At 40.4% G+C, this 13,177-nt stretch overlaps 1 protein-coding gene across 1 annotated transcript in view; it reads right to left on the bottom strand.

The window, feature by feature from the left end:
* Positions 1-13,177, bottom strand: part of ATAD2 (ATPase family AAA domain containing 2) — a 39,726-nt gene that overhangs the window by 992 nt on the left and 25,557 nt on the right. The window contains exons 18-27 of the mRNA XM_074845957.1: positions 11,751-11,934; positions 10,003-10,188; positions 8,584-8,716; positions 8,238-8,437; positions 6,831-6,990; positions 6,338-6,460; positions 6,094-6,243; positions 4,499-4,903; positions 2,959-3,083; positions 869-997 (exon numbers count right to left, since the gene is read on the bottom strand). Coding sequence (XP_074702058.1) covers positions 869-997; positions 2,959-3,083; positions 4,499-4,903; positions 6,094-6,243; positions 6,338-6,460; positions 6,831-6,990; positions 8,238-8,437; positions 8,584-8,716; positions 10,003-10,188; positions 11,751-11,934 — 1,795 coding nt within the window. The remainder of the gene's footprint in view (positions 1-868; positions 998-2,958; positions 3,084-4,498; positions 4,904-6,093; positions 6,244-6,337; positions 6,461-6,830; positions 6,991-8,237; positions 8,438-8,583; positions 8,717-10,002; positions 10,189-11,750; positions 11,935-13,177) is intronic.

The raw sequence follows: 13,177 nt of genomic DNA, 5'->3' as shown, positions 1-13,177 counted from the left end.
AATGGAGCGTCCGTTCTAACTCTTTACCAGATGTAGAAGAGATTGAGATGACCAGGGCCAAAGAGAAGAGGCTTCCTCTTTTTTAAGGCAGACTGAGAGGCGTAAAGAATTTTATCCCTCTAAGGCACAAGCATCTCAAAGACAACTGGATTCAACGATCTTGAATCTGAAGACTGAATATCCAGCCCATCTAAATGGACTTGATACTGGGAATGCCTGACTGGGACCATGGGTGCCTCTGGAAGGTTTCTGCTGAGTTCTGACAACTCAGAAATCCTCTCTTACAGGAAGAGATCAGAGAATTTGACTCAGCATTAAACCAGCATAGGCAGAAATCTCCCCTTATGTCAAATTAAAGATGCTTGAGTCACGCTAGTTAAAAAAAGGTTACGATGAGACTACAGGAGTCTCAAACTCTTGTTATGTCTCATAGGTAATTTCTTTTCAAGAATAGAATGAGTGCTATATGAAGTATCACCACCTCTGCCTGTAAGGGGAAAAAGAGGAAGCGACAGGTTGAGAAAAGCACCCTCCTTTCATAGCCCCCCGCCCCTAAAAAGGTTCTGGAGAAGCACTACTGACAGCCTGAGGTTAACTGCTTTTGAGAGGGCTGTGTGGGTGGACCCCTTGACTTCAAGTTCAAGCCTTTTCCTGCTGAAACTGCCAACAATTATGCCAAATACAACAATGGTTTTGCAATATGGATAAATGTCTTCCAGACAGAAATGAAAAAAGTCTTGTAACACAGGTAACTAGGCAGTAAAGAGTCATGCTAAGTAAGCGTGATGTCCAGAGTGCGCACGCACACATGCATAACACACACATGCATAACAGTGATGGAAAGTGCTGTAAGACAAGAAAAACGTACCTTCACTAATTTGGTTTTGTCGTAATCTTTCCGATGTTGGTAAATGCAGTGACTAAGAACAGCATAGAGTTTTTCCAAGTGAAATATACTGAAGTTCTCAGTTATCACAGTGACATAATGCAACAGTTGCTGAAGAAAAAAATGGAAACAGCAAGTTGAGAATAGTGCAAGATACTTTGCATAGGCTCTTTATGTTTTCAGAAGCTAAACAATAACAGTACAACACAAGTGACATCCTACTTCCTTATATTGTTAAATAAAATGAGTGACGCTTCAGAGAACAGATAAAATACCTCACAAGATTTAACTGGAGAAAATGAGGGTTTTTTTTCACACTTCAGAAAAAAGGCAGGCTTAAATTTCAGACAATATTTTATTACTGATGAATCACATCAACAATCGTAACTGTGAATCAACTGCTTCCAGAACAGCAGGGAATGACACAATCCACTTTGTTGTAGAGTAGCTGCCACAGCAAAGCCACCATTGCATTTCATGAGAGAAACTGTTGCTGCAATGCAGGGCACCACAAAATGGATCTTCTAGATACAGCTGTGCCAGCTGGAAAGAGAAGCATCCTTAGGGGCTCACCATTACCCATGAGCTGAACGTGTACCGTGCCTACAGCTACTGGCAGAACACATTGCTCAAGTGTCTGAAGCACATCAGGAAGCAAAGTCAGATCCGTTAGCTCCTGCCTTTAAACTGACGAGTGGATAAACTAGTAGAGTAACTCTACCTGTAGCAGACGACCCATGTCTCGCATAGTTGTTTCTGGTAAAGATGTGAATGTGATAATCTCTGGGAAAGCAACAGGAACAAGGGAGTGGCAGCACCTTCTTCCCCTGCTGTGGTTGTTTAGTATCTGTATGGTGTGTGAGGCTGTGAAGATGTAGCTTAAGAGAGCAGCCATACCAAATGAAAATACTACTCCCTCACAACTGCCCGTCATCAAACTCTGCCTCCCTCACATCAGATGCATTTCATGACTGTATTACTCCTTGCAGCTGAAACATATATAAAGGCTCTATCGTACTTACCACCTGTCCAGTGGACAATAACCTCGGAGAACATGCTATTAGTACCCTGACTCTATGAAAAACCTATGTGGCTTCTCTGCATACTCAGGAAGACATGAACAACAAAACCCCCTCCCTGAAATCTGCTTCTTTAGGAAGCCAGCTTTAAAAAGTTAGTTTCACCTCTACACATTAGGTCACAGCTTAAAAACGTGACAGAACTGTGTTGACAAGCCCCTTCACCAAAGGGGACTCCTGTCTGGTCACAATTTCCTAACACAGGGGAAACATCCATGTAATACTCCCTTGCTCATCATGGCAGGTAAACAGCAGCCCTCCTCTGCGCTGGCCAACTTCCAGGACTGCAACCTAGCCATTTTCCTAATTTTCCTCACTGCAATATTCCTTCTTTTACCCTCTCCAATTCATGTAAAGGAACCTCTTTTACTCCCTGCAGCTAGGCCCATCTTTACGCCTTTCCCCAGCTGTAGCCTAGGATAGCAACTTCTCTCCTACAAGGGACTGGAAAATCCTTATCACACTGTAACTGTATGAATGCAAAATTCTAACACTGGATTTTGGTTATTTCAGAAAAGCAGGTATTCGTACTTTAGCCATGATGAGCTTTATGTCAGCCTGCTACCTTCAGGTTTAAAGTCATCACTGCTACAAATAGAGGTCCTTTTCATGTTCCTAATAAATGAAAACCTGTAAGAAACCAAACCAAAACCCCCAAATCCATCATAGAAACTGTTAAGACATCAATAACCAACAGTACCAGCAGGTTGTCAGTGGGCTATTTTAAAATTCAACAAGTCCTCTTAAATTAAAAAATGAGGGAGAGAACCCAGTTTCCTAAAATTTAGATCACCAAAAGCAAGAACAACAGTGTACACCAGGTGTGGAAACACAACAGTCATAGCCCATTACCAGTTCAATTATTTCACAAGCTATATATCCTCCCCATAAATTGTTTTAATTGGCATTGTTTAATTGGCATTTAATTGGCAACTGTACATGTAGCAAGAAAATGTCCTACTTCAGTATTAACAAAATAGAAATTAGACTTACTGTGAGCTCCTGGTAATTGACAGTCACTGGCTGTGTGACAGTTCCCATGGATGGCTCGACACATATCACCTGCTGCTCTTCTACCTGAGAACATCTTGAACGAGTTACAGAGTGTACCCACAAATCTGGAATGACACAAATTTCTTAAGTCAGAATTTCCGTTTATCTGGCATACAGTATCAGTGAAGTATCCTGTACCTGGACACAGTTCTCTCTGGATGACAGAGACAAAACTGTTACCATTTTTTCACTGAGAAATGCTTGACTTTCACTTTCTTTCTGGCAAAAGTCACTGCTCCATAAAAATCAGAAACTCAGGCACAAAAAAAAAAGCACTACAGAAGGCAGGGGAAAAATATAGTCAAGTTGCCATTGCAGCACCGCACAGTAAAACTTCCAAAGTAATTTAGGTTAGGAAACACATCTTACATTGCAAACTTTAGGACATAAGTCTTCTATTCCACATGTGACTCTGGGTCCACACTGCTTGAAGCACAGCTTTTTAGCTTATGCTGCTCATTACTGCTCATACGATAAAAGAAAGTCAACGAGTGTTTTTCAATTAGGTACCATGTGAAAAACAAACTTCAGAATCAAAAAACCAGCAGCTGCAGAAAAACATGAGTTTGGCTAGCATAACTAGAGGGGCATGTAAGGAACTGTGTTAGACTTTGTTTGTCTCAACATTGCTGCTTCACAACTACCACTTCTTGGCCTCAGCATCCTGTTGCTCTGAAGGAGTACGCTTTGGAGGAGACGCAGAGTCCCAGATGAAACCATGACATCTGCTCAAGGCTAGAACAACGACAGCCTTGGTAGTGCCTGCCAAGCTGTACCTGCACGCGAGCTGGGTGAAAAGGAAATCGGGGCGAGGAAGACGTGCAAAGGCTGAAGGCACCACAGGTCGACCCCCCGCCAGCACGACCACCATGAACACCTGGGCGCACGCACATGGAAGACCACGGGGCGGCACATATTACAATGAGCTCCGTGGAAATGGGCGGACTCTGGAGCTGGAGAAATCTTGGGGACTGGGACAATAAAAAGACTGCGTACTCCTCTCTTGTGCATCCCTTTTTCGACGCTTGTGATGCTTGTTACTTGGAGCTGGGACCTCGGCGGAGCTTGGAGCACCATCACCTGCACCGAGCCCGAGCCAATGGAACATCACTGGATCCCTGGTGGTGGTGGTAATTAGCTGCATATCTACCATTTTCTTGCTTAGGGATTCTGACTTTCCCTTTCTTTTCCTCTCTGTCCTATCGCTATTACTAATTGTTACGGCAAATAAAGTTCACAAGGTTATACAGCATCTGATCTCGTTTGTGTCTTAATCTCGCTCTTGGGATCGTTTAAGAACCCGCCCCGATATTGGATCGGGACAGGGCAGCATCATTATGCAAGAAACATTGAGTGCTGGTTCTAAGGAGATACAACAGCTATAACAGAATGGCATTAAAGATGACTAAAACCTACTAAGTAGTGTAACCCTCCTTAGGAAGAAAAAGGAGCTACATGACCCGTTTGACCTTTCACTTACCATTTGAATTTCCTTCTTCCAAACTTTCTGCTACTTGGGAATCCATCACTTCACTGTCATTTCTTAGCTCTGAACGTTCAAGAAGCACGACACTCTCCTTTTCAAAAGCAGATATGGCCAAAAGGAAAATGCTCTCTCTTTCATTTTCTGCCCCAGATTTATTTTCATTCCCGTTTTTCTGTTGTTCTTGAAGTATGTTTTCATTTTCTTCCACCACGTAATCCTGTGTGGGCTCAACTTCAGTCCGACTCACATTAGAAAAATGTTTTTCTGGGGACTCTTCACCGCACTCTACCTCATTTTGATCTTCCGGAACTTTATTCTCTTTATTGAACTGAAAATTCCTCCTCTTTGCCCCAATACCCAAAGAGCCTTTGTTCTTTTTGCGTTTTCTTTCTGACATACCTACAAAGAGATACCAGAAAAAGTAATCCAAAACATTACCCAAACAGTTCTTCCTTCAAAATCCAGCATCCTCATCTTACTTGACTTACAAGGAAAAAGATCAAAGGAGCTCAAGTACCATTGTCTGTCTCCCTACATGTGTCTATAGAGAAAGAGTTGCAAATTAATGAGGTCAATTTGCTATTAGATTTTTAAAGGCCAGCTACAGAATTTCATTCACAAAACCATCAGCTTCAAGATTTTATGAGCAGAAAATTCTTACTTTTGATAGGAAGTATTACTGCAAAGCAAGGTTATTAGGTGAAGTTGCTTACTGTCTTACTACGTGAACTAATCTAGATGAACAGAAAAGCGTTTGGAGACAAGCCCTTCTTCAAATCTGTTTTAAAGCTGTAAACTTCAAAAGCTAAATGCGTGTTGGGCAGAGTTAAAGAGACAATTCTAAGGCAATATTTGCTGGAGAAAACGTTGTCCGTAAACACTTATGCCTCATATGCTTTCTGATTCAGTTAACCTTGTTTAAAACAAAATTCGCATTCTTGCCTTCCAGAAAAAGCCACCATTCTTTGTATTCACGGAGTGCTGCTCAAAGCATATGGGTGAAGTCAATGGCAAAATTCTCAGTCATGCCAGTGAGACCAGGAAACTTCACACTATGTCATGTGCTTTAACTGAGACACCCAAGTCCCTTTATTCTTTCATATCCTTTTCACAGGAAGAGTGAGGAAATCATGATCTTTCCTTTACATATCTATCATGATTGCTCCCCTATTTTTTTCCCTTTTCGCCCTTCAATTGGAAATCACAGGAAGAGAGAGCATAGAGTTTAGCATTTCAGAGCAGGGAAGGCAAAAATGCTGTTTTATATAACTAAGAACTAGTTGATTGTTCAGCAACTGCCAGGTACAACATTTTTGACTTCAAGAGGTAGCAATTTAGGAGCCATTAAATATCAGTTGGGCCATCAAAGCCAGTATCTTATGATGTAAACTAACCACTGTACTTGATCTTCATAACCATACCGAATGAATGATCTCTGGATTTATCTCACATTCTGAAGCAATTTAAAAAATATGAGGACTCTGGCATGAAGAACCAGGCGTCACAGAAACATGTTATGTCACAAGAACAGAGAAGGTACCGTTGACTTTAACACCGTCTCCAAGAAGTCTGAATAAAATGCAACTTGCCTTTAGGGCGGGGTGTACTTGAATTTACAGGTGCTGGTGGCATCTTCATTTTTTCATTACACTTTGGTTCTGTTTCCTTACACCCCGGAACAGAGTTCTCCTTTGGCATTGCACAGCAGTAAGATGGAACATACTTGGAAGAGCTACAACCTTGCAGGAAAGAACAGACCAAAGAATTGTGTCTTGCATTGTTGGTCACAAATACTAAGACAAGTATTAAAGTCCTTAGTGTCAAAAACCATACCTCCTTCCTTACGAGATTCTTTAATTACTTCACAGCATTGTTCAAAATCTTTGTCCAGTTCTGCCCTCACTATGGCGTATGCAGTATCTCTCAAAGTACAAGCTCTGTGCCTAATGAGGCAACCTGAAATTTTACAGTCAGAAGTGAGTATTTTCTACCAGCCAGTGAAATCCTTTATTTTGATCACTTAGAAAGATTTTGTTCTTCTCATAGGTAGGTTCTGAAAGGTTATCTCAGTGAGTATTTTCCACATATATATATATCTCCACATATATATATAACAACATAAGAGTTAATTATTAAAGCAAAAGCACTAGTTACTGATCAACACTTCTATTGCCATTTCATGCCCAAGTAGTTCAACGCTACGACATTAGCAACCTGGCAAGAAACGCTCTCTGTGGGTGTTTAAAATGATCTAATCCCACAGATGACATCTCTCAATTTATACATTTTAAATTTTTCCAAATTCAGGATGAAAACACATCCTCACCTCCACGATCTTCATCTGTGTTGTACTCTAAAGCATTGCTGCAGATTAGATCGATGTCTTTGAGAAAATCTTCTGCAGTTAGGTATTGGTGCAAGTTAATCTTAGTAAGAATGCTTGACAGGTCCATGGGCTGTTTAATAACTCTGTCATAATCAGATGCCTACAAATGAAATAAGTGTGCTCAGAGATTTAACACAGTGTCTACCAAAATTAATTATTTTATTAAAGTCAAATAAACTACTTTGTAAAAACCCCAAATATTTATGACACATCTGAAAACATGGAAATTAACAAGTTCATTTCTTGAAAATAGAAGGGCTACTTCAACTGGCTTTGAAGAAACAGACCAGAAGAGGGAAAGAAAGCAGCAGGGAGGTCAGAAGCCTGTGTGGGGCAGGGAAGAAAACAGACACCCAGAGTGGGATTCATTTCACTTTGCTTTAGAAAATCACAGCGAAGAAACCTTTCTCAGTGAAGTCACCCGAGATTCTCTTTGTTGTTGGAAGCAAGAAAAAGGCTGCAAGAATTACACCTTTGAAGCATCTGTCCTAGACATCCACTTTAGAATGAGTTAACTGGACCCAGACCATTCTTTACCCAGACCGTAAAAGGAGCCTAATGACTAGTTTAGGTGAGGACATCTATGTTTACTTAGATTATTCACATCTCGGAAACTAGAAGTAAAGGGAAAGACAAGTCAGTGGACGCTTAGGGGAGCAGGACTTTGCTGAAACACAAAGCTCTATTAAAACTATAACTGACTTGGAAGTATATGCCCCTGGCTTAGACTTATTGAGGAAATTCAATGAGAAAGAGACTAAGAAGTGTATGGGAGGAAGAAGAAACCACACAGCCCTTATGGTTGATCTCATACCGAGGAGCCCCAGATGAAACGGAGAATAGAATCTTAGCATTTATTTTAAAACTACTGCTTCTACTCCTGTTCTCACAGAAACTACTGTCAGTCAGTGAAAGAGCTTTAGACTTTATTGAAACAGTCCTATAGATACTGTTTCGAATAAAGAAAGAGGTATCTCTGCTTTTCAGTGCTGTAACACCTACATGTCAAAGCCTCTTAATGAGCAAACTGTGTTGACGTTTGGTCTAACTGGCAGTTGGACTAGATGATTGCCGTAGGTCCCTTCTGACTAAAATATTCTAAAGTTCTAAAGGCATTTTAAAAGGAACCCAGGGCTTTCAGTGAATAGTCAAGTAACAGACACTTGAGAGCCTCAAGGAGTCAGCAAAAGCAAAACTCACTTCCTGCTTCTTGAAAGATCAGAACAGTATGGTCCTAAAAACAAAGATAAACCTTCCTATAAAGAGCACACAAATGCTGAGAAATACACAGAGAGAAATTATGAATACACACAGATAAAATGGTATTACAGGTCAACAGTCATTTACCTCCCCTGGGTTAACAGGCTTTGTAAATGCTCTGAAACGTCCATCAGTGGCAAGTCTGTGAGTCACATCCCGCAAGAAAATCCTAAGTTCATGCAGCACATCCTCCTCCTGCTCCTCGAGCTGTCTTATTTCTTCCTCTGTCCGCTCTCGAGGCTTAGGTGGTGGTGCTGCTACAGGCAGTTCCTCCAATTGCTGACAAGCTTAAATCAATCAGAAACTTCTACTCAATTTATGGTACTCAAACACAAGCATACGGAAAATTATTGATAGAAAATTACCACCACAGCAAATACTGTGTACCTATTAACTTACAGCTAGCAAAGGTTTATATGTAGTATATCCTCACCTGCATTGTCTTTTGATGCAGGAGGTTTAGCAGCTTGATTTATAATTAAGTCCTCAAAAAACTTTCTTCTTTCGTCCTTATTAGGCAAGTGGAGTTGGAAAACTTCATATTCATTAATAAACAAGTCTTTTATCTAAAGCACAAGGAGAAAAGATATTACAGATAGAAGGCCACACAAGTTTATATTCTCTTCCAAAAAGATGAGTACCTTTCTAAATTAGACTGAATAATCATCTAGATAAGACAAACTGTGAAAAAGTTATCTTCTTGGCCTTAAAAGGCTGGATTTTCATAGGGTAGCACAGCAAATTACGTATCTTCTCTAAGGAACACCCCTAGAGTTCAAGCCCAGTGAAGGGACCATATGACACACTGATAAAGTGGTGACATTCACCACTCCAAGACTGCTGATTTTGCATTTACCTGCCTTGCTATCCTTTAGTTTGAATCTTTATGGCAACTACAGAAGGAATGGGCAGGGTTCAGCAGACGAGTGTAGGCTTTTTGGTAAGGTGTTTTGGTTTGGTTTTTTTGAAAATTAATTTCAATGAGGTATCTGAAGTTGCATACTTCCAAGTTTTACTCTATTTTTCAATCTCTACTACCACAAGGTATGGAAGGAATTTCAATACTTATTTTAGAAGGAATTTAATAACAGCTTAAAAACTTCTGTAGAAAGTTAAACCGTTTCACAGCCTTTGATGATAAACACGTCTAGCTAAGCACACACACCCCACACCCCCCCCCAGTAACTGAGACAAAATAATCAGAGCAGCATATTCACATGTGGAACACCTTCCTTTAATGCACACTCTAAGATGTCTAGAAAGCTAAGCACGTACTCCTACTGAATTGTGTTAAGGAATACAGCTGAAAATCGACTACCAAGTTACTTAAAGAGAAGTTGGAACGTAGCTTTCTAATTTGTAAAGCTTCCACCTACATGAAGAAAGAGATTGAAATTTTTATGGAGGTATTTCAATTTGAAATGACATTCCATCGTTAACGCTGTGACCACTGTATTTTTTCATCTTTCATTTTCAGTAAAAGCGTTTTTAGTAAAAATATCTTTTTCCCATTTACATGGCAAACACTGTATATTCTTGACTAAGAACATATCTAACCATCTATAAGTCACTGGAATTATGATCTGAAGTAAATTTATACATCTGTCTAATAAGCATAAATGTGCGAGAAGGCGAAAAAGTTGGGTCAAAGTCAATCTCTTTACTCAGAAAACACTTTACACAAATGCCTTCAGCATTGTTTTATCTAAGCAGATTTTAAGAGACCTGGTTAGGGTGCCTGAGTACTAACAGTGTGAATTTGCTTAACAGTGCACAGTACTCCAATGCTTAAAGGATTGCTCAATTAACAAGAAAGTGAATAAAAAATTAAGAAAAGTATCAACAGAAATACCTCGTTCGGGAGATCTGCATGACACACATCAGATGTTGCAAGCAGCAACACTGGAGCAAAAGCTGGAATGTTCCTCAGCAGTGTTATAAAAGTAGCTTTCAGTGTAGCTCCAACAGCCTCCCACCACAAATTGATATGCGAGATGTAAATGACACTCGGTGCTGTTCTCTGAGCGTCTCGCATCAGCTGGTAAAAGAAATTCTTGGATGAGAAAACTAAACCATGTAGAATAGGCCAATGAGTAACTACGTATCAGTCAAACTATCTTATGAAACAGGAGTACATGAAGCCAAAACATCAAAACAAACCAGCAAAAGAACAACTTCTTAACAAGAAGGTAAAATTTTCACTTTGACTCAAATATAGACATTGCTACGCAGATAGAAACAGACCTGAATCTCTGACGGATTTCAAAACTACTTAAGCATAAGATAACTCCTAGAGTTTCACAACTCAGCCGGTGTGCTGGTGTGCCCAAGACTAGCAGGAAAACAAGACTAACCCTTCAGCAAGATGTGTTAGTCTGGGTAAATCGCTACATGACTGCAACGACACCCATTTTCAATTCAGAGTGGGCACATATCCAAGTCAGCCTGGAGCAGAGTCTGAACAAACAGAGACCTATGTGAGAAGATGAGGGCTGACACTGTAGAAGAAGCCTGGTTACAATTCATAATTTCAAGTACATTTTATAAGAGGTGACCTGTCTTTAGCCTGCCTGAATAGCTCAGTCACGCACAGCCTCTCATTACCAAAGGATCCATCAGAACAGATCACGTGCTTTGAAAGACCACAAGCCGTTGCCTACAGGTAGTACCTCAACCACAAAGGAAGACATGCACCTACTGCATGAGGAGAGTGGCAACAGTCCTTTCACATGGCAAATTTCTCTGTGCACCCTTTGGGATTATCAGTATTCTGGGAGTCCTTGTCACAAGATGAGAAGGGCACGTGGTATATCCGCGCAGTGACTAGACATGCTGGTTATAGGACTGCAGATGCAACCATCCCGTAACAAGAAAGGAATTGCTCCTCTTATGCGACAAAAGAGTATCCAGCCATGTAATGTGGCTGTCCTTACTTGTACAGCTCTGAAACGCTGCTACTAAAGGTCAGAATATTTTAATACAGTGATGTCAAACAATGAAATGGATTTCCTTCCTACAAGTAAAAAGGAAAATAGCGCTAAATCTGCTTACATTTAATTTTCCTAGTTAAAAAACCCACACCATAGTACCAATGTAAGTGTTCCATGAATTCTAATGCTTTTACTGCATATACTGCAGCAGGGCAGCTGTATATGTATAAAAAAGAAACACTTCTTTTCCCTAAAACCTCAATTGCTTTACAAATGTAAAAGGCGGCTACAGAAAGTGCATGACAAACAGCCAGGCTGATGCAGAGCCATCTCCTGGGAGCACAGAGTCTTAAGCAGCAATGAAAACAACTTTCTGGATCCCACCGAGTCCGGCAGGATTTCTTGCCATAAGGAGAGGTTTGTTAGCAGCACCTCCCATCTTCCCCAGCTGCTAACAACATCTTCGCTGTTTAATTTGAAATGGAAAATATAGGCATGTACAACATCCTTAGTCAGTGTCATCTGATCTAGAAGAAAAGTGGATTTTCAGACAAAAGTATATGTAACAGCACATTCAAGCCAGGCCAACTCCATTAACAATGAATTTTGCTTACTTTACTTGTTTACATACTGTTCATGTATCTTAGGAGATTAAAGAGGAAACAGATACCTGTGCACACGTTTCTTCCGGGGACGTGCTGCTACTAAACAAGGTGGCTAGGTCTAGTGTATAAACTGGAAACTTTTCCAGGGCATGTATTACCGCAGGTGCCAAATGAGAAGCTTGCCCATATCCTGATTCTCCAGCTATTAAGAACCGTGGCCTGCAAGATGTTGGCTGATAATAAGCATTTCTAGAACAGTAAGGAGAAAGTAAGTTTAAAAATGAAGTGAAGAATAGGCATGCAGAGTTAAAGTTTTTTTTCCTATGCACTTTTTTCTTTTGGTAAATACTCTCCATCTTCAAGCAAATAAGAAGCTGGTCTGTGATCAGGAAGACCATCACAGCCCATTTTATTACAAACTGTTACTCTACTTCCCCTAAGAAAACCTGCCAATCCCCAGCATGTCTGCTCTTCGTTGGGCTCGGTTAAGTACCAGCTCTTAAATCCCACAGGGGGACTGTCCAGCTCAATACACACATGACAACTGGTCAGTAACCTGATATGGGGGAAAAAACTCTCAGCACACGCCAATCTGGATCTCTTCACCGCCCATACACACCAATTCTCAGTAGGTCTTGAGTTTAAGTAACTGTGAGATCTCTGCATCTGTCAAGTTTAGCTGAAATTTGGCTATAGTTACTGGAGATGGTGGGAAGGAAGGGGCAGAACCACATTTTTAGAAAAAAATTAACACAGGCACTGAAACACATTAGCTGTTATCCCAAGTACACAATTGGATCGGTTAAATTACAGCAGTACACTGAAGACGTAGAAGATTTACATTTGTTTTATTCAGTCACTCTAATTGTTTCACTTTGAATTATGCATTAATTTCCCAGTCGTCTTGCTTTATTTGCACAAAACACATTTGTGAAAAGCATTTGCTTTTTCCACCCCAATACTGTTGTACCTTTACGGGGTGAAGTCAAAGATCTAGAGACCTAACCAAGCTCAGCAAGTCCGAAGACTTTCTGGACAGCACAGTGATAGAAAGTGAGAAAAATAACTGACCCTACAGTGACGACAGGAATCTACTTTTTCAACTGTTGGCTTATACAACTTCCACAGTAAAATGTCAAAAGATTAACATCAACTTAGTAGATGAAAGGTACAAAATGCAGACGTCATTTAGGTTTTTCTCACAGTGTTTTAACGAGCGATTTCTCAATTTTGTTTCTGCTACATAACTTGCTACTGGTTTAACACTCTTGAAAGGTAGAAGGGTCAAAAGATGGCTACACAAATCCATAGGGGTTTTTTAGCTAGAAGGACAGACAGCGCATTTCTCTGGTCTTGAGTCTTTCAAGAAATACCATGGGTTAAATCAATATGTTCTAATAGTCTGTTGACCACTGACTTGGGAAAAGAGGGCTGGGCCATTCAGTTTGATGGGTTATGACAGTGTACTCCGTTAGAACATTAGTACCCAGCT

Source organism: Strix aluco, chromosome 1 (genome assembly GCF_031877795.1).
Source record: "Strix aluco isolate bStrAlu1 chromosome 1, bStrAlu1.hap1, whole genome shotgun sequence".
Taxonomy (NCBI): Eukaryota; Metazoa; Chordata; class Aves; order Strigiformes; family Strigidae; genus Strix; species Strix aluco.
This window is presented reverse-complemented; position numbering and strand designations above follow the sequence as displayed.